The 19490-nt window shown below is 41.5% G+C and overlaps 1 protein-coding gene across 5 annotated transcripts in view; it reads left to right on the forward strand.

Annotated features, from left to right (window-relative positions):
• cnot3b (CCR4-NOT transcription complex, subunit 3b) overlaps positions 1–19490 on the forward strand; it is a 140430-nt gene that overhangs the window by 52896 nt on the left and 68044 nt on the right. For all 5 annotated transcript variants that reach the window (XM_060904855.1, XM_060904857.1, XM_060904858.1 and 2 more), the window contains exons 3-7: positions 2701–2768; positions 2967–3041; positions 11631–11720; positions 18373–18501; positions 18660–18755. In XM_060904855.1, coding sequence (XP_060760838.1) covers positions 2701–2768; positions 2967–3041; positions 11631–11720; positions 18373–18501; positions 18660–18755 — 458 coding nt within the window. The remainder of the gene's footprint in view (positions 1–2700; positions 2769–2966; positions 3042–11630; positions 11721–18372; positions 18502–18659; positions 18756–19490) is intronic.

Consider the following 19490-nt stretch of genomic DNA (forward strand, 5'->3'; position numbering starts at 1 on the left):
ATGAACGGAAAACGACCCAAAAGTGTCCCGCATGCGCAAATTGACACGTAATAAGCACATCTACGTAATACGTAAACAAAAAAAAAGCGCACTCTTCAAGTTTGCAAGTAAAACATGGAGATGAGGCGAGACCTGGCGATGTGGTTTTTGTGGCTGCGGCGGAACTCACACAATAATCTGATTAATGTGGGCAGCAGACTAATGAGACCGAAGGTGTCAAATTACTGGAAATTTCCAGAACAATCTTATCTTGTAATACAGGATGGTTTAAGTTATAAATCAGTTATAGAAACTGTTTTATTTAATCAGGCTAACAGATCAACATCCAGGTCCCTACCAAATCCACCATTAGCTTGATCAGTTCTATAAAAGTCTATTTAAATTCTGAAAACTGTACAAATGTTGTTGTTTTCCACCAAAGAGGCGGGATTAGCCAACGCAGAATAGTGACGTTTGTCTCTTGTTGATGACGTGTAGGTCGCATGAATGCGACCTGTCCGGTCAGACTGCAGTCGCATGTGAAAATAACGGATATGCATCGGAATTAGGACCACATATCCAAGCGGCCTGGGTCGCATGTGAAAAAATCGGATCTGTGTCGTTCAGATTGTTAATAACAAATCGGATACAGGTCGCATATGGGCAAAAAAATCGGATATGGGTCGTTTCAGGGTGCAGTCTGAACGTAGTCTTAGTTGAGCGATTCTTGACATATGGATTACTACAGTTGTGGAACAGGGCTATTTACTGTATGTTTATTATTTACTGTTTGATCTCAAACGCATTAAGAAGGCAGAAACTTGTCCACTAATTAACTTTTGACGAGGTACACTTGTTTCCATCAAGTCGTTTTATACACAAAAGTTGTCATTCGTTTTAATTTTGTACAAAAGCTTTACCATTATGGGTGTCCACTTTGTATGCGTATTAATGTAATATTTTATCAGTTAAACAACTGCAAACCGGCTGCTCCAGCCTTCGTACAGCACGTTGGCCCGGCCGCTGGCAGCCTGTTCACAGAGCATGTTTTCTGACGGCTCACTCAATTTCCCATTGGTCAGAATCGCTCAGAAACGCTGACAGACTCATAGATCGTCTCTTCAGCCGCATTTTCATGTAAAAATTATGCCTGTCACGCCACTATAAGTGGTTGAACTATTCAATTAAATCTCATCTCATTATCTCTAGCTGCTTTATCCTGTTCTACAGGGTCGCAGGCAAGCTGGAGCCTATCCCAGCTGACTACAGGTGAAAGGCGGGGTACACCCTGGACAAGTCGCCAGGTCATCACAGGGCTGACACATAGACACACAAAATCACTTAATAAATGCGAAATCCATCAATTTTTACATAAATAGAAAGCTTGGATGTTCCGTTTTCAAAAAAAATATTGGTGCGGGGTCAAATAATCTGATGTGAAACTGCGTCTTGAATTTATTCGCTTAAGTCTCCTCGCTGTCAACGTCAACTCTGCGCTAGAAACGTGGCAGATCCGGCGCGCGGAATGTCAACAAGTGACACGAACACTCGAAGTTGACATTTCCTCTCAAATATACAAAGAATTGTGTCCGTCATCGCTTTCTAAAACCATATTATTTCCCTTACATGAATCTTGTCGCTTAAATTTGCATGGAAGTTATGGAATCACTGCGAACGTTTCTGCGCATCTCTCTGGCTGTTTCATGTTTTAAAATCCTGATTTATCACAAATAAAGCTCAGGAGTCACGACCGCCAACGGGTGATGACGGAAGTTATTCGTAAACATCGCATGTTGAACACGTTACTTTGTCAAGTTAAAAAAAAAAAATCTGAATTTCTCTCTGCATGAATGATTTACATCCAACAGAAATAAATGATATTTCTTCCCACAACAGCTAACGTTCAGTTTCCTAACGTTTCCTTATATGCTCTGAGCTAGAGGTCTGCGCGGGACAGAATTTTCAGTCCTGCTCCCGCATTGTGCAGTCCCGCTCCCGCAAAGAATTATGATTTTCGCTCCCGCCTGCGCCTGCCATATTTTGTCCCGCTCCTGCCCGCAAATCCCGCATGATGCAGACGTTCGCGTTATTTCTCATGAAAGTTCTTGTCATTGGCTTGGGGAATTAAACATGCTGAGCTCTCCACTGACCGATCCTTCACCTAGCGCACGTAGTGAGGGTGCGCGTTGCCAGGCGGCATGCGCAGCTGAGGCTTTACAGAGATACCCAATAGGACTCTTGACTTTTTAACGGTAAATGTACCTCTTTTTAAAGCAGCACTTACTTCTGAAGCACTGTGAGCTTCACTAGAGGAGCTCTGCTCTTCTGCCATGATCGGAGATCTCAAACACGGAAGAGCGGAAAGGAATCGGAAACGTACGCGAGATTAGACCACATCCGCAAATTTAGGCATCTTAAAATGTTTTTATTAATGCCAAATAAAATATCCAGCACAAATTATATATGATAGACATAAATTAATAATTTATAAATTTTATTTTAAACACGTTTTTAGTTAGCGGGACTGCAGCTGATCATCTCTCCCGCCCGCTCCCGCATTGTGCACTCCCGCCCGCGCCCGCAATGAGCTTTCAGAATTTGTCCCGCACCACACTGCTTTGCGTCGGGTCCCGCGGGACTCCCGTGGGAGTGCAGGGCTCTACTCTGAGCCTCTGACTGTTTTTTTTTTTTTTTTTTTTTTTTTTCTTTTTTTCGTTTCAGGTGAAATTGATCGATGTCTAAAAAAAGTCGCAGAAGGAGTAGAACAGTTTGAAGACATTTGGCAAAAGGTAAGCGTCTGCAGCACACATGGACTCTCACCAGTAATTGATTTATGCTTACTTTCAAGCAAGATGACCAGCGTGATCAAATCTGTTTTTAAAATATTTTAGCGATCCTTCAAAAGTGTATATATTTTGCACTTGGAGCACATAATTGTTCTCCTTCAGCAAATGTGCATGTCTGTGCTTGTGCTTTTCTTTCTCCAGCTTCACAATGCAGCCAATGCCAACCAAAAAGAGAAGTATGAGGCTGACCTCAAGAAAGAGATAAAAAAACTACAGGTGACACATTACACACATTTGGTTCTAAATGCTCTTTTCTTTGTACATGTATGAACTGCTATGAAACGTTTCAATTCTGCGATACAGTGGTGTCCCGAAATATTTGGACATTGACAAAGTTATGGTTGTGTACTACAGTATATTGGAGTTGAAATTATACAGGAAAGAAAAAAACCCTCACACACTGGCCACTTTATTCGGAACACCCATACACCCACCTGCTGTGTTCTGCAGTTCTCTAATCAGCTGATCCCTTGACAGCAGCATGATGCATCAAATCATGGAGATGCAAAATCAAGAGCTTCAGTTCACAATGTTCAAACATCAGAATGGGAAAAATTGTGATCTCAAAGTGTGATTTACTTTCATTGCGACATGGGTGTTGGTTTGGGCCAGATGGACTGGTTGGAGTGTTTCAGAACCTGCTGATCTCCTAGAGTTTTCACACACAACAGTCTCTCGAGTTTACACAGAATGGTGTGAAAAACAAAAAACGCTGAGTGAGTGAGTGAATGACGCTTCTGTGGGCGGAAACAAACGCCTTGTTGATAAGAGAGGTCAGAGGAACATGGTCAGATTGGTTCGAGCTTTTTTTTTTTTTTTGCCAGGAAGGATATAGTAACTCATATAATCAGTCTTTACAACCGTGGTGAACAGAAAAGCATCTCAGCATGCAACAGCACAAGACCACGTTGGGTTCCATTCCTGCAGCCAAGAACATGGCTCTTAGAACCAAGAACAAGTTCCTATTAAAGTGGCCGGTGAGTGTAAACACAACACTCAACCGTTTCAAAAACGTATTGAAACTAAATTAATGAATAGAAACATGACCGCTAAGGGCCTCTGCATGCTCTTGTGACAAGGCTTTAGCAGATGGCTTTTCGCAGACAGTTGTAATTTATCGTTGAGCGGGGAGTAATAGGCGTGCGCGATGTTATTCACCGCCACAACGCAAGGGGGCGCGAAGTCGCGAAATCGCTAGGAGTAGTTGGTGGGTGTGGTTAGTGGAGTGTTTATCCTCCGGTTACTTATAATGACTAGAACTGGAGTCGTATAGATGTACGTACTTCCTCGATCAACCGCTCTTCGTGCTGCTCCATCTTCGCTCATGTTTTTAAAAATGGCGGTCGTGAAAACAAACCAAACCGGGAAAGTAGGGAAGCGGAAGTGCGTGTACAGTGGATGTAGACTGGACCAATCAGAGCCCTCTTGTCTGCGACGCTGTCTGCGAGGCTTCTGTGGTGGTCACAATTTTTGGGAGGTGCACGCAGAGCGTCTGTGAAGGTGGGGGGGCTACGCAGACGCCATCTGCGAGGACTGCGTTGTCAGCATAAATTGGCCTTAACGTGGACTGATGAAGCTCTTATCCACTGATTTTTCACCTGGTTTGGGGATATGAATACATGCACAAAAATATGCAGAATGGTGGGTCGTGAAACAGAACTCAGACTCTCTTAGTGTCTGGTGTGATCACCATTTGCCTGGAGTAATACCACACAGCTCCTTCACGTCGAGTTTGTGGCTCGTCAAGTGGTGTTCCTCTTTCAGGGGCTACACCGGTATAGCTTTGTACCGTGTGAACGCTCTACCGGGGCAGCCCCGGTGCGACACCAGAGTAAAAGTTGCCGTGTGAACACCCCTATTGTTGCCACAAAGATGGAAGAACACAATTATATAGGATGACTTTGTACACTGTAGCATTACAATTTCCCTTCACTGGAACCAAAAAGCTAAAACCTGTTCCAACATGACAGTGCCCCTGTGCACAAAGCAAGCTCCATGAAGATATGGTTTGCCAAAGTAGAAGAACTCAAGTGTCCTGCACAGAGCCCTGACCTCAACCCCACTGATCACCTTTAGGATGAACTGGAACCCTGACTGGTTTCCCTAATGCTCTTGAGGCTGAATGAACAAATCTCCACAGCCACACTCCAAAATATAGTGGAAAGCCTTCCGAGAAGACTGGAGAATATTATCACAGGAAATCTGGTTGAGATCAGCAAGCACACATGAATGCGATGGCGAGGCGTTCAGAAACTTTTGACCATATCGTGCACTTGGGTTTGCTGTCCGGATGAAATGCCAGGCCGTAAAAAAAACCCTACCACAACTGTGGGTCACGGTTTTCCAGCACACCAAAGGATGTTGGTTTCGATGATGACCTCCATTAAATTAGCATGATAACACGTGGCCTGTGATTGTGAGGGTGCCTGATGGATGTGCTGTCAATATTCAAGCATGTACTCTACAGCTTTAATTGTAATCTGTTTAATTGTCTTTATAATAAAAGTTATGGCCACGCCAGACAATTTGGCACAATCAGTGACCAGAAACTTATCAAGAGGACGCTGTTGACTAAAAAAAATATTTATAAACCTTACCAAAAAGAATGAATTAAACCTGAAGGAGTCTGGAGGTCTGGCCCAAAAGAACCAAAAAAGATGGCGGGGGCCTGAGCCAGCCAGGCCATGGGCCATCGGACCTGAAGTTTCTCTCCTCAATTAACCAAAACGGTGAATAAACTAAACTAATAAACAAAGCCGCAAAAACTAGACGACCAGACCTCCGTTCTCAATAAAAAAGAAAGCGGGGGGGGGACAAGGAGCAGACTGGGGAAACTGCTTCATCCGAGTGTGAGAGAACGACGTCTCCTCCAGCACCGCTTTAATAGGCTCCTCGCCAAAATCAGGAGTACCTGAGGAAAGAGAAGGGGGGAGCACGTAACAATAAGAACCACCTGTGGAATGAGCATTCTGCTTGAACATGATGTGATGCCGATCATGTTGTGATGCCACCCATGCAGTAAGGTCTTGTGTGTCTAGGAAAAAAAAAAAACATTAAATGGTTGTGTGTGTGTGGTGGTTTTTTTTTTTAAATCCATTTATTTATAAAAGCTGAAAAATTGGCACAAAATGTGTTGCATTTATATTTTGTTCAGTATAGATTAAAGCTAGACAGCCTTTCAATTTCATAAAATCAGTGAAATTTAGTTCCCTCTGAAATGTGGTCATTGTGATTGTTTATTTCTGTAATATCTTTTTTTTAAAAACCAGGCCATTCTGTGGCTGGGAAATTATTAAATTTGAGGGGATTAAAGCAAATAATGTGCATGAAATCGCTCGCTTTGCACAGTCAAGCAGACAGAGGAAGTCCGTGCGCGCATGTGCAGGTTTACCTTTGGGCGTCGTCGTCTTTTGGGTTTTACGGCAGCTGGCATCCACAGTGTTGCATTACTGCCATCTACAGGTTTCCCTTTGAGCGTGCACTGACAGTTCCATCATTCTGTCGCTAAACGAACAGCTGATCACACCGAGGTGCTCGCTGAGCGCCGATATTTATTAGCTTGGTCCTGCGTTTCCTTGAAAACATAACATCTTTTCTTCGTTCTTTCCGTTACTGTAGTCGGTCTTTCACGTTTCGTTCGCACACACTCACGTCCTCCATTTTTCTCTCCTGTTTCAAATTTGTGCCTTGCGCGAACGGGGAAAGCTCACCACGTGATGCATGACGTAGTATCTTGTATTGTGTCACGGTGAAGCAGGAAAAAATATGGCCCTTGTGGTCCTAAAATCATTAATTGTTCTATTTAAAAAAAAAACAAATACAATTGGAAGTCTGTGATTCAAATTCAGTAGCTTTCGGTCCACTAAATAAAAATAACTGGGTGTCGGGAAAATTCTTCTTATGACCTGCACTTGAAAAATCTGAAAGGCAGTCTACATTGATGGAAGTTAGTAGAGGACCTGGGTTAGACATGTATGCACGTAATTTAGGAGAGGATTACTCAACTGTTATAGGCTGATTTGAAATCAAGGAACAACTTGGGATGTGTGCCAAAATACAGTGGTGCTTGAAAGTTTGTGAACCCTTCAGAATTTTCTATATTTCTGCATAAATATGACCTAAAACATTATCAGATTTTCACACAAGTCCTAAAAGTAGATAAAGAGAACCCAGTTAAACAAATGAGATAAAAATAATATACTTGATCACTTATTTATTGAGGAAAATGATCCAATATTACATATCTGTGAGTGGCAAAAGTATGTGAACCTCTAGGATTAGCAGTTAATTTGAAGGTGAAATTAGAGTCAGGTGTTTTCATTCAATGGGATGACAATCAGGTGTGAGTGGGCACCCTGTTTTATTTAAAGAACAGGGATCTATCAAAGTCTGATCTTCACAACACATGTTTGTGGAAGTGTATCATGACACGAACAAAGGAGATTTCTGAGGACCTCAGAAAAAGCATTGTTGATGCTCATCAGGCTGGAAAAGGTAACAAAACCATCTCTAAAGAGTTTGGACTCCACCAATCCACAGTCAGACAGATTGTGTACAAATGGAGGAAATTCAAGACCATTGTTACCCTCCCCAGGAGTGGTCGACCAACAAAGATCACTCCAAGAGCAAAGTGTGTAATAGTCGGCGAGGTCACAAAGGACCCCAAGGTAACTTCTAAGCAACTGAAGGCGTCTCTCACATTAACATTAGCCAATGTTCATGAGTCCACCATCAGGAGAACACTGAACAACAATGGTGTGCATTGCGGGGTTGCAAGGGGAAAGCCACTGCTCTCCAAAAATAACATTGCTGCTCATTTGCAGTTTGCTAAAGATCATGTGGACAAGCCAGAAGGCTATTGGAAAATGTTTTGTGGACAGATGAAACCAAAATATAACTTTTTGGTTTAAATGAGAAGCATTATGTTTGGAGAAAGGAAAGCACTGCATTCCAACATAAGAACCTTATCCCATCTGTGAAACATGGTGGTGGTAGTATCATGGTTTGGGCCTGTTTTGCTGCATCTGGGCCAGGATGGTTTGCCATCATTGTTGGAACAAGGAATTTTGAATTATACCAGCAAATTCCAAAGGAAAATATCAGGACATCTGTCCGTGAACTAAATCTTAAGAGAAGGTGGGTCATGCAGCAAGACAGCAACCCTAAGCACACAAGTCGTTCTACCAAAGAATGGTTAAAGAAGAATAAAGTTAATGTTTTGGAATGGCCAAGTCAAAGTCCTGACCTTAATCCAATGGAAATGTTGTGGAAGGACCTGAAGTGAGCAGTTCATGTGAGGAAACCCACCAACATCCCAGAGTTGAAGCTGTTCTGTACGGAGGAATGGGCTAAAATTCCAACCAAGCCGGTGTGCAGGACTGATCAACAGTTACTGGAAATGTTTAGTTGCAGTTATTGCTGCACAAGGGGGTCACACCAGACACTGAAAGTAAAGGTTCACATACTTTTGCCACTCACAGATATGTAATATTGGATCATTTTCCTCAATAAATAAATGACCAAGTATAATATTTTTATCTCATTTGTTTAACTGGGTTCTCTTTATCTACTTTTAGGACTTGTGTGAAAATCTGATGATGTTTTAGGTCATATTTATGCAGAAATATAGGAAATTCTAAAGGGTTCACAAACTTTCAAGCACCACTGTAGGCGAACAGGTCAAAAATTACCAATCCAAGATGGCTACCGGTAGCCATATTGAAAATATCAATTTTTGAGCCACTCACCACAGAAGTATGTGCAATACCTCATTTTATGTTTTTTTGGATATGGGGACTCCATTAGTACTCCATGTCATTATTGAAGGAAAAGGGAACAAGCTGTGGTCAAGGGCAAGGTAAAAAACCACCAAAAATTGGCTGTGGCGAAGTGAAACCCAGGTCTATGGGGTGCCAAACCTGCACCCTGACCACAGCGCCAAAGAGCCACACTCCATCACACTGCCTTCCCCTTCGGGAGGCGCACCCGTGTGCTTCATGCACACAGGCGTCCCTCGTGCATCCCCCAGCCGCACTTCTCCCATACCCCCCACACACACTTGTGCTTCACCCATCTCTGGGGTCCCTCGCACAGGGGTCACCTATCCTGGTGGTCCCTCGTACGGCTCACATACAGGGCACACCTCCGATGACCTCACGGCAAGCCATTCCACTTCTGACACCATCTGTAGCAAAGTGAGAGAACAGTCACCTTATCCTGCTTTGAACCCAGGTCTCCAGGATGCCAAACCTGCACCCTGACCACAACACCAAAGAGCCAGGCTCATTGGTATGGCAGTCAGAGCGCATACTCAACTGTAGTGACAGGCACTCCGTCACACTGGCCAAAATTGCAGGTTCACAAAAAGCATGAGAAAAACAGAATAAACCCTACCTCAAATATGAACTCATGGAACTGGGAGACCTATTGCACATAATTTAGGAGAGTATAAGAAAGCAAGCATTTGATTAATATAAAGAAATTGTATTTTCAATCATACTGTTATGATCAATGGAACGTTAACTTAAAGTGAAAAATACAAAACTTATTACTTTAGTAGGCAGCGATATCTTGAGAACCTAAATGTTTAACAGCCAACAGTGCAACTTTTAACATCACGTTATTACTGTTTGTGTCACATAAACCAGGGTCAGGAGCATGAAGAGTAACACAATAATAATTCCGTAATACTGGTGGCCATCTTGGATTGGTAATTTTCAGGCTGTTCTCCCCGGATAGCGATTTTGGCACACATCCCAAGTTATTCCTTGGGGTCAAATTAGCCTTTAACAGTTGAGTTATCCCCTCCTAAATTATGCGCTTATGTGTCTAAGCCAGGTCCTAGACTGAGTGTACAACCCCGATTCCAAAAAAGTTGGGACAAAGTACAAATTGTAAATAAAAACGGAATGCAATGATGTGGAAGTTTCAAAATTCCATATTTTATTCAGAAAAGAACATAGATGACACATCAAATGTTTAAACTGAGAAAATGTATCATTTAAAGAGAAAAATTAGGTGATTTTAAATTTCATGATAACACATCTCAAAAAAGTTGGGACAAGGCCATGTTTACCACTGTGAGACATCCCCTTTTCTCTTTACAACAGTCTGTAAACGTCTGGGGACTGAGGAGACAAGTTGCTCAAGTTTAGGGATAGGAATGTTAACCCATTCTTGTCTAATGTAGGATTCTAGTTGCTCAACTGTCTTAGGTCTTTTTTTGTCGTATCTTCCGTTTTATGATGCGCCAAATGTTTTCTATGGGTGAAAGATCTGGACTGCAGGCTGGCCAGTTCAGTACCCGGACCCTTCTTCTACGCAGCCATGATGCTGTAATTGATGCAGTATGTGGTTTGGCATTGTCATGTTGGAAAATGCAAGGTCTTCCCTGAAAGAGACGTCGTCTGGATGGGAGCATATGTTGCTCTAGAACCTGGATATACCTTTCAGCATTGATGGTGTCTTTCCAGATATGTAAGCTGCCCATGCCACACGCACTAATGCAACCCCATACCATCAGAGATGCAGGCTTCTGAACTGAGCACTGATAACAACTTGGGTCGTCCTTCTCCTCTTTAGTCCGAATGACACGGCGTCCCTGATTTCCATAAAGAACTTCAAATTTTGATTCGTCTGACCACAGAACAGTTTTCCACTTTGCCACAGTCCATTTTAAATGAGTCTTGGCCCAGAGAAGATGTCTGTGCTTCTGGATCATGTTTAGATACGGCTTCTTCTTTGAACTATAGAGTTTTAGCTGGCAACGGCGGATGGCACGGTGAATTGTGTTCACAGATAATGTTCTCTGGAAATATTCCTGAGCCCATTTTGTGATTTCCAATACAGAAGCATGCCTGTATGTGATGCAGTGCCGTCTAAGGGCCTGAAGATCACGGGCACCCAGTCCGGCCTTGACCCTTACGCACAGAGATTCTTCCAGATTCTCTGAATCTTTTGATGATATTATGCACTGTAGATGATGATCTGTTCAAACTCTTTGCAATTTTACACTGTCAAACTCCTTTCTGATATTGCTCCACTATTTGTCGGTGCAGAATTAGGGGGATTGGTGATCCTCTTCCCATCTTTACTTCTGAGAGCCGCTGCCACTCCAAGATGCTCTTTTTATACCCAGTCATGTTAATGACCTATTGCCAATTGACCTAATGAGTTGCAATTTGGTCCTCCAGCTGTTCCTTTTTTGTACCTTTAACTTTTCCAGCCTCTTATTGCCCCTGTCCCAACTTTTTTGAGATGTGTTGCTGTCATGAAATTTCAAATGAGCCAATATTTGGCATGAAATTTCAAAATGTCTCACTTTCGACATTTGATATGTTGTCTATGTTCTATTGTGAATACAATATCAGTTTTTGAGATTTGCAAATTATTGCATTCCGTTTTTATTTACAATTTGTACTTTATTCCAACTTTTTTGGAATCGGGGTTGTAGAACTGATGGATGTCACCATGCATTCATTCATCTTTTGTGCTCTGATGAACTGGAGTCTTTTGCATCTTTGATGTGTTGTCAACTGTGATTTTCACTGAATTATGTTTTTGGTTTTGTTTGTTGCTGTGAGCATTCTTGCTCCCAAAGTCAAGCACATACACACACCTATATTGTACCTGTACCTTTGCGTGAGGTCAGCTGTGCTTGGCCTCACAGGGCATGTCCCTGCATGCTGGACTCAAGCATACAAGCATACTCTCAATTTCTCCTTATAGTCATCACTGTGTTTCATTGTCACTTCATTTTTCTTTCTCTCTCTCTCTCTTTTTGGGCAATCCATCTGGCTTTTCCAGCGCCTCCGAGACCAGATTAAGACGTGGGTGGCCTCAAACGAGATCAAAGACAAAAGACTGCTTGTGGACAACCGCAAACTCATAGAGACAGTGAGTGAATGTGTGTTTGTGTGAGAGAAACTGGAATGTACTACCACGGGTTTTTTTTTTTTGGGTCAACTTGTTAACAGGGTAGAAAAGGTTCACGTTTGTAGACCGGGGACATTATGAAATTTTGGCTGATGATTGTCGTACATCATTACAATTGCCTAAATTTCACTTGAATATATTAAAAGCCTCAGCAGTTTACTGATAGAGACAAGTTCGTTTATTCACACTGAACACACGATTAAATGAAAATCCGATTTTCCTTTTCGACTTTAAAATGCACATGGCGTTAATTTACACACGTTATATTTGAAATGCACACTATAGCAAGAGCTTTGTAAATATATAATGCACAGCTCTAATGGAATAAATCTTCTCATTAGTTTACAGCCCTGTTAATGTATAGGGGTGTTCACACGGCAACTTTTACCGGGGCTGCCCCGGTAGAGCGTTCATATGGTACAAAGTTATACCGGTGTAGCCCCTGAAAGCTGCTTAAACCGGTGCAAATCTAACCCTGCTCGGGAGGTGGTTTAAGAAATTTACTCTGGAGTAAATGCTAGTTTGCGGGGCAGCACCGATATAAAATGGGACGTCTGAACGCTACAGGGGTAGACTCGCTACGCGTGAGGAGAGTTGATTGCATACGGGCATTGCATAATTTGCATCCTGGTATTTTGCGCTTCCAAAATGGCGAATATCAACAACAACAGAACTGCGTGTCTTCCAGTGTTGCCAGATTGGGTGGTTTTAAGTGCATTTTGGCGGATTTGAACATATTTTGGGCTGGAAAACGTCAGCAGTATCTGGCAACACTGGTGTCTTCATCCACGTTGTTTTCCCAGCGCTTGGTGATGCCATGACAACTGGGAAAAGGAAGTACATTTTCACGCATGTGCATATTTCATTTCCGCATTATTACTATCGTATAGCACGGTCGCAAAAACTGCCGTGTGAACGCAAGTGGGGCTGCACCGGTGCTAACACGCTTCTCTCTAGTAAGCAGGTTTGTGATGTGTGAACGCTCCACAAAATTTACACCGGTGTAAGATATATTGCAACAAAATACATCGGTGCAGCATCGATGCAAATATGTGCCGTGTGAACACCCCTTTTGAGTGTATTGAGTGACAGAGTAGTTGTATGTTGTTAATAAATAGTTCATAACCAAAAGCCTTTGAATGAGAATAATGTTTAAAATGCAGCAGTGTAGTGAGCAGATTGCATCAGAAAAAAAAAAAATTAAGAATGAACATTGTGTTTCCACACAACATAACTGGGGTTCTGCTGCTGTTACTGGATGAGTAGTGACTCGCTGAGGTCCCTTCGACCAGTGGGTCTCAAAGCGGGGTCCAGGGAACCCCAGGGGATCTGAGATTATTTTATTACAGTGGTGAAAATCACATCGTACACAAATGTTCATTGTTAGATTTATTATTGAGTTCTTATTGTTGCAGTCCTATAATAATGGTTTGATTATAAGAGGGCATGTATAATAACTGGCTTAATATGATCTGTAGGAAGTTCCCAAATAAAACAATTGTAAATCACCTTAAATCTGTCCTGAGGAGGTCCATGGTATTGATTTTACAGTTCCCTGGCTCCAAAATGTTTGAGAACATGCATTTGACTGTTCATGCAGAATCAAAGCCAGTTACTTTGACATAACAAATAATGATTTGTAAATCCTAGGCATGCCACGATTCACCTGATTCTTCATATTGGGTTCATGATTTGATCTTCGGGGGGAAAATGAAGAAAAATTTTATTACCAAACAATGAAACATTTATTCTCCTATTTATCAACTTAAAAGTAGACGTCCTTTCGATTTCATAAAATCGGTGAAATTTAGTTCGCTCTCAAATGTGGTCATTGTGATGTAGGTTTATTTCTGTACTATGGGGAAAAAACCCCAAAAAAACCCAGGCCATTTTGAGGCTGGGAAAATAATTTAATTTGAGGGGATTCCCGAGCAAATAATGTGCATGAAATCGCTTGCTTCGCGCAGTCAAGCAGACAGAGGAAGTCTGTATGTGCATGTGCAGGTTTATCTTTCGGTGTCGGCATCTTCTTTTGGGTTTTACAGCAGCTAGCATCCAGTGTTGCATTACTGCCATCTACAGGTTTACCTTTGAGCGTGCACTGACAGTTCCATCATCCTGTCACTAAACGAACAGCTGATCACACCGAGGTGCTCGCTGAGCACCGATATTTATTAGTTTGGTCCTGCGTTTCCTTTCCTTCGTATATAACATAACGTCTTTTCTTCTCGCTTTCTGTTACTATCGTCGGTCTTTCACGTTTCATTCGCACACTCGCGTCCTCCGTTTTTCTCTCCTGTTTCAAATGTGTATTCCACAATGCCTTGCGCCAACGGGGAAAGCCCACCACATGATGCATGATGTGGTATCTTGTATTGCATCATGGTGAAGCAGGAAATAATAGCAGAGAATTTAGGGCCACTTCGTGCTCAATTCATTAATAATTGTTCTATAAAAAAAAACTAATAAAATTGGAAGTCTGAGATTCGAATTCAGTAGCTTTCGGTCCACTAAACAAAAATAATTGGGTGTCGGGGAAAATTCTTTTTATGACCTACACTTGAAAAATCTGAAAGTCAGTCTACCTTTAAATATTCCTTTTGTTAAAATAATAATAATTAAAAAAACCCTTTTATTTCATTTTCTTAATAATCAACAATAATTATTTACCCACATTTGTAAAGGTTGGAGTAGAATAATATAATATAGCTTATTAACTAAAATATTCCTTTTATTCAAAATGAAAAAGTTAATAAATCAGCCTTTTTGTAATAAACACTGATGAATATTTGTGAAGATCGTAGTGAGCTTAAACATAAACTACCTCCATTTGCTTCTCTTTTCTTTAGCTTTCAGCATTCTGTAAAAAGAGCGCTCCAATTTCTTGTGGAATGTTTGTGTTTTTGCAGCATTAGAGCAGTGTTACTTCTGCCTACAGAGGGTTCCTGCTCATTCCCTCTGTTGTACTTTATTGCTCCCTCTTTTGTCTAAACCAGGGCTTTTCAAAGTGTGGGGCGCACCTCCCCTAGGGGGCGCCAGAGTTCTTCGGGGGGGTGCAACGTGAGGAAAAATAAACCAGAATAAGTTACTATTGCGGACATTTAACGAACTTCAGCTAGCCTTTACCAGAGACAAAATGGATCGATTTTTAGTACCTAAAGGTGATGATACACGGGGCAACTTTTTGGGCAATGTTGCCGAGCAATGTTGCTGGCAACGGGCAACTAGGTGAGACACAGGGCAACTTTTCAGGGCAACTAACAATGGGCAACAACAGTTAGCAATGGCAGTTTACAGTTAGCTAAAAAAAATCAATGTCTTAATTTTTGCTGTGACCATTTAATCAAGCTGTCTGTTGTTTTTTTCGAGCTTTGGTGAGGTAAATTCCTCCATATAGAATATTAAAATAACAACTTACCGGCATAAAAACAGATGAGGAGTCTCTCCATCTCTTCACTCCACTGACACTGAGCGGCCGCCATATTTGTTTGAAATTTCTGATCCGAACCTCACCGGAGGTCACATGACTCGATACTCGCGTTCTGATTGGCTTATCTCAAAGTTGCCAGAGATTATCAAAACCATTCAGAAAGAAACAATGTTGCCCAATCTCAATAGAAAAGAGTCAAAACGCAATTGCCCAGCAACATTGCTCGGCAACATTGCCCAAAAAGTTGCCCCGTGTATCATCACCTTAAAGCTACAGTGAGTGAGGAGACAGAGTCTGGGCAAAGCAAAAAAAGAAGGAAGTATGACCACGATTATTTAAAGTTTGGATTTTCATTGGATCTGAAGATGCTCCACTGCCACAGTGTGTTGTCTGCCAAGAGGTGCTAGCTAACGATGCTATGAGATGTTTAAAATGTGTAAAACAAGATGTTTTAAAAAGCACAGATGTTTAAATTGTGTAAAAAAAAAAGAGGTTTTAAAAAAGCACAGATGTTTAAAATGTGTAAAAAAGATGTTTTAAAAAGCGCAGATGTTTAAAATGTGTAAAAAAGATGTTTTAAAAAGCGCAGATGTTTAAAATGTGTAAAAAAGAGGTTTTAAAAAAGCACAGATGTTTAAAATGTGTAAAACAAGATGTTTTAAAAAGCACAGATGTTTAAAATGTGTAAAAAAGAGGTTTTAAAAAAGCACAGATGTTTAAAATGTGTAAAAAAGAGGTTTTAAAAAGCGCAGATGTTTAAAATGTGTAAAAAAGAGGTTTTAAAAAGCACAGATGTTTAAAATGTGTAAAAAAGAGGTTTTAAAAAGCACAGATGTTTAAAATGTGTAAAAAAGAGGTTTTAAAAAGCACAGATGTTTCAAATGTGTAAAAAAAGAGGTTTTAAAAAAGCACAGATGTTTTAAAATGTGTAAAAAAAGAGGTTTTAAAAAGCACAGATGTTTAAAATGTGTAAAAGAAAAAAAAAAAAATGTGTACAACAGCCATTTTTTTTAAATACGAATAGGACATTAAGTATAGCAACAATAAAAATTGTAAGGGGGGGGGTGCTGTTGTTTATTTGCTCTCTGGGGCGGGGGGGGGCTGACTCTCCCACACTTTGAAAACCCCTGGTCTAAACAATGCAATTATAGCTAGGAAAAATTAGCTTTTTTTTTTTTTATTTCAGCGATTTGAATTGACGTTTTTATTGTGATTTATTGTCGCGTGATATATTGTTACATGCCTAGTGTATCCATATCCTCAGAGTTTCCCTCCGTTTGTGAAACCAGCTCTGATGCTGTTAACCAGCCATGGAGTCTTGAGTTAAAGACGCCACATAGAGTTGCATTTGAGTAGAATGTTGATTCCAGACTGAAGACTCATGAAACTTCATATTACATAAAGCCACAAAACAACTTTTTCTTGGGTGATTGTCAGTGAGTTTTGTCACGAACATGAACAGTTTGTTCAAGCACTATTTGCACTCCCTGGACCAGCAGGAAAGGCTCAAGCGCCCTTGAACAAGGCAGCAGACCCCCACCTGCTCCCCCAGCTGCTCTGGGTGTGTTGTACGTCGCTCTGGATAAAAGCGTCTGCTAAACGCTGTTAATGTAATGTAACATCCAGTTCTATGATACGCTAACCTCAGGGGTGAAAGTAACTTTTATTTCTTGCCGGTACTATTATTTTGAGGCATAGTGCACGCGCGCAGCGCACGCTGAAAAATACACCTAATTATTTATTACTGTCTACTTATCAAGCATTCACTAGAACTTATCACTCAGTAGTACTAGTATAGTACTTTTTTATCACACTATCCACACTAGTTTCATCCACCTGTATCAGTTTTTGATTATAAATAAATTGCAAACACATAATTTCAACAACAACAATTGTTTTAATAACTTTTTTTTTTTAGCTGAACAGTTGAAAACTAACTTTTCATTTTGGACATTCCGTCTACTAAAACACTTTGGATACCAGCTGCGCATGTTGGCGCAAGCAGTGGGCTCCGCGCACTATCTCGCACGTTGTCTGTCGAGTGAAGCACGGAAGGAATTCAGTTCAGACATAATTCAGAGACAGGTCAGAATGAGTTATATGCAATGTATATTGAGGAAAACGTGTTGCTTTTGGTAAATTGACGTTAGCAGGTGTGTTGTTATGCTGAAAGTGCATCCCCCCCCCCCCCCCCCCCCCCCCCCCGCCCCAGAGACAGTATATTTTTCTTTCCGGTACGACCAAATCTTTAGTGGTACGCCAGGACCGGCTTACTTTCACCCCTAGCTAACCTGTAGTTTCAGACTACTGTATAACAGCAGCTCCTTTTGGTCATTCAACAAGAATCTTTAGTGAGAAGAAAAACAAGTTATTGACGTGGGGCCGCAGGATTTTAACTTGGAAATTCAAATTCCTCGCGCCAGGTTGTGGTAACAGCTGTTTATTTATAAACCTTTCTGTACAGTATTGTGAATCACTCTGACAAAGAACAATTGTGTTTCTAACCTTCAGTAAAATTGGTTTATATGCATGTCCAAATTTTATTTTAATTTTTTTTAGCAGAATGGTGTTTTTTTTTGTTTTGTTTTGTTTTTTTAATTCAATTTCGGTTAAAATTAAAACGTTGTTTTGGGTTTTTTTTTCCATTTAGACTATGTTGGTATACTGTCCCGAGATGTTTTCTTGTCCAGTGTCTAGACCTATGCAGCTAAAGATGAATGAATGAATGTTTTTAAATGATAAAATGGTAATTATCATTGAAGTTAGGGCGGCACGGTGGTGTAGTGGTTAGCGCTGTCGCTTCACAGCAAGAAGGTCCGGGTTCGAGCCCCGTGGCCAGCGAGGGCCTTTCTGTGCAGAGTTTGCATGTTCTCCCCGTGTCCACGTGGGTTTCCTCTGGGTGCTCCGGTTTCCCCCACAGTCCAAAGACATGCAGGTTAGGTTAACTGGTGACTCTAAATTGACCGTAGGTGTGAATGTGAGTGTGAATGGTTGTCTGTGTCTATGGTGTCAGCCCTGTGATGACCTGGCGACTTGTCCAGGGTGTACCCCGCCTTTCGCCCGTAGTCAGCTGGGATGGGCTCCAGCTCGCCTGCGACCCTGTAGAACAGGATAAAGCGGCTAGAGATAATGAGACGAGATGAAATAGTTTTTGAAATGCTTTTTTTTTGCGTGTGTCCTCAGCAAATGGAGCGCTTTAAAATTGTGGAGAGGGAGACAAAAACGAAAGCGTACTCCAAAGAGGGACTCGGCCTTGCTCAGAAAGTAGACCCTGCGCAAAAAGAGAAAGAGGAGGTTGGACAGTGGCTCACGGTAAGTGCAAACATTCGATATGCCCCAACACCACCTGATGATGATGATGATGTTTTCCACTTGGTCATTAACCAGAGACTCCGTATAGAAAACACTGCACTGAACTATTATTAATCTATAAACGTCTTTGTTTCCTCTGATCCACTGCTGCACCATAGACAACGATAGACACATTAAACATGCAGGTGGACCAGTTTGAAAGTGAGGTGGAATCACTCTCAGTCCAGACACGGAAAAAGAAAGGAGACAAAGAGGTCAGTTCTTTGTTCATCTATTCCTGTGTTGTACCATACTGGACAATAAATTAAGAGTATTGCTCCATTTCTGAAAGAATTTGTTTTTATCTGCTACTGGACTACAGTTGTGAAAAAGCAGCCTTAAATAGAAACCATGTTTGAATGATACGCAGTGATTTTCATACGAGTACATACATAGGTTTTTATGCCTCCGCCACCGTAAGGTGCAGGAGGCATTATGTTTTCGGGTTGTCCGTCTGTCCGTCCGTGCGTGCGTCCGTCCCGAAACCTTGTGAACGCGATCTCTCAAAGGCTAATGAAAGGAATTTCACCAAACTTTCACCATTTGTGCATTTGTGGACAAAGATAAACTGATTAGATTTTGAGATCAAAAGGTCTAAGGTCAAGGTCACTGTGAGGTCAAATGCCTGTCCGAAAACTTTGTGAACACAATATCTCCAAGGCTAATACAAGTAATTTCACCAGGTCAAGATTACTGTGAGGTCAAATGTCCATCCCCAAATCACAACTTCATAAGGCGTGTAGTCTACTGGGTGGAGGCATCCACATTGACGCCATTGGCGTCAAGTTCTATCTTTTTTTTTTTTTTTTTAAATGTTTTTTATGCCTCCGCCACCGTAAGGTGCAGGAGGCATTATGTTTTCGGGTTGTCCGTCCGTGCGTGCGTCCGTCCTGAAACCTTGTGAACGCGATATCTCAAAGGCTAATGAAAGGAATTTCACCAAACTTTCA

Source organism: Neoarius graeffei, chromosome 22 (genome assembly GCF_027579695.1).
Source record: "Neoarius graeffei isolate fNeoGra1 chromosome 22, fNeoGra1.pri, whole genome shotgun sequence".
Classification (NCBI taxonomy): domain Eukaryota; kingdom Metazoa; phylum Chordata; class Actinopteri; order Siluriformes; family Ariidae; genus Neoarius; species Neoarius graeffei.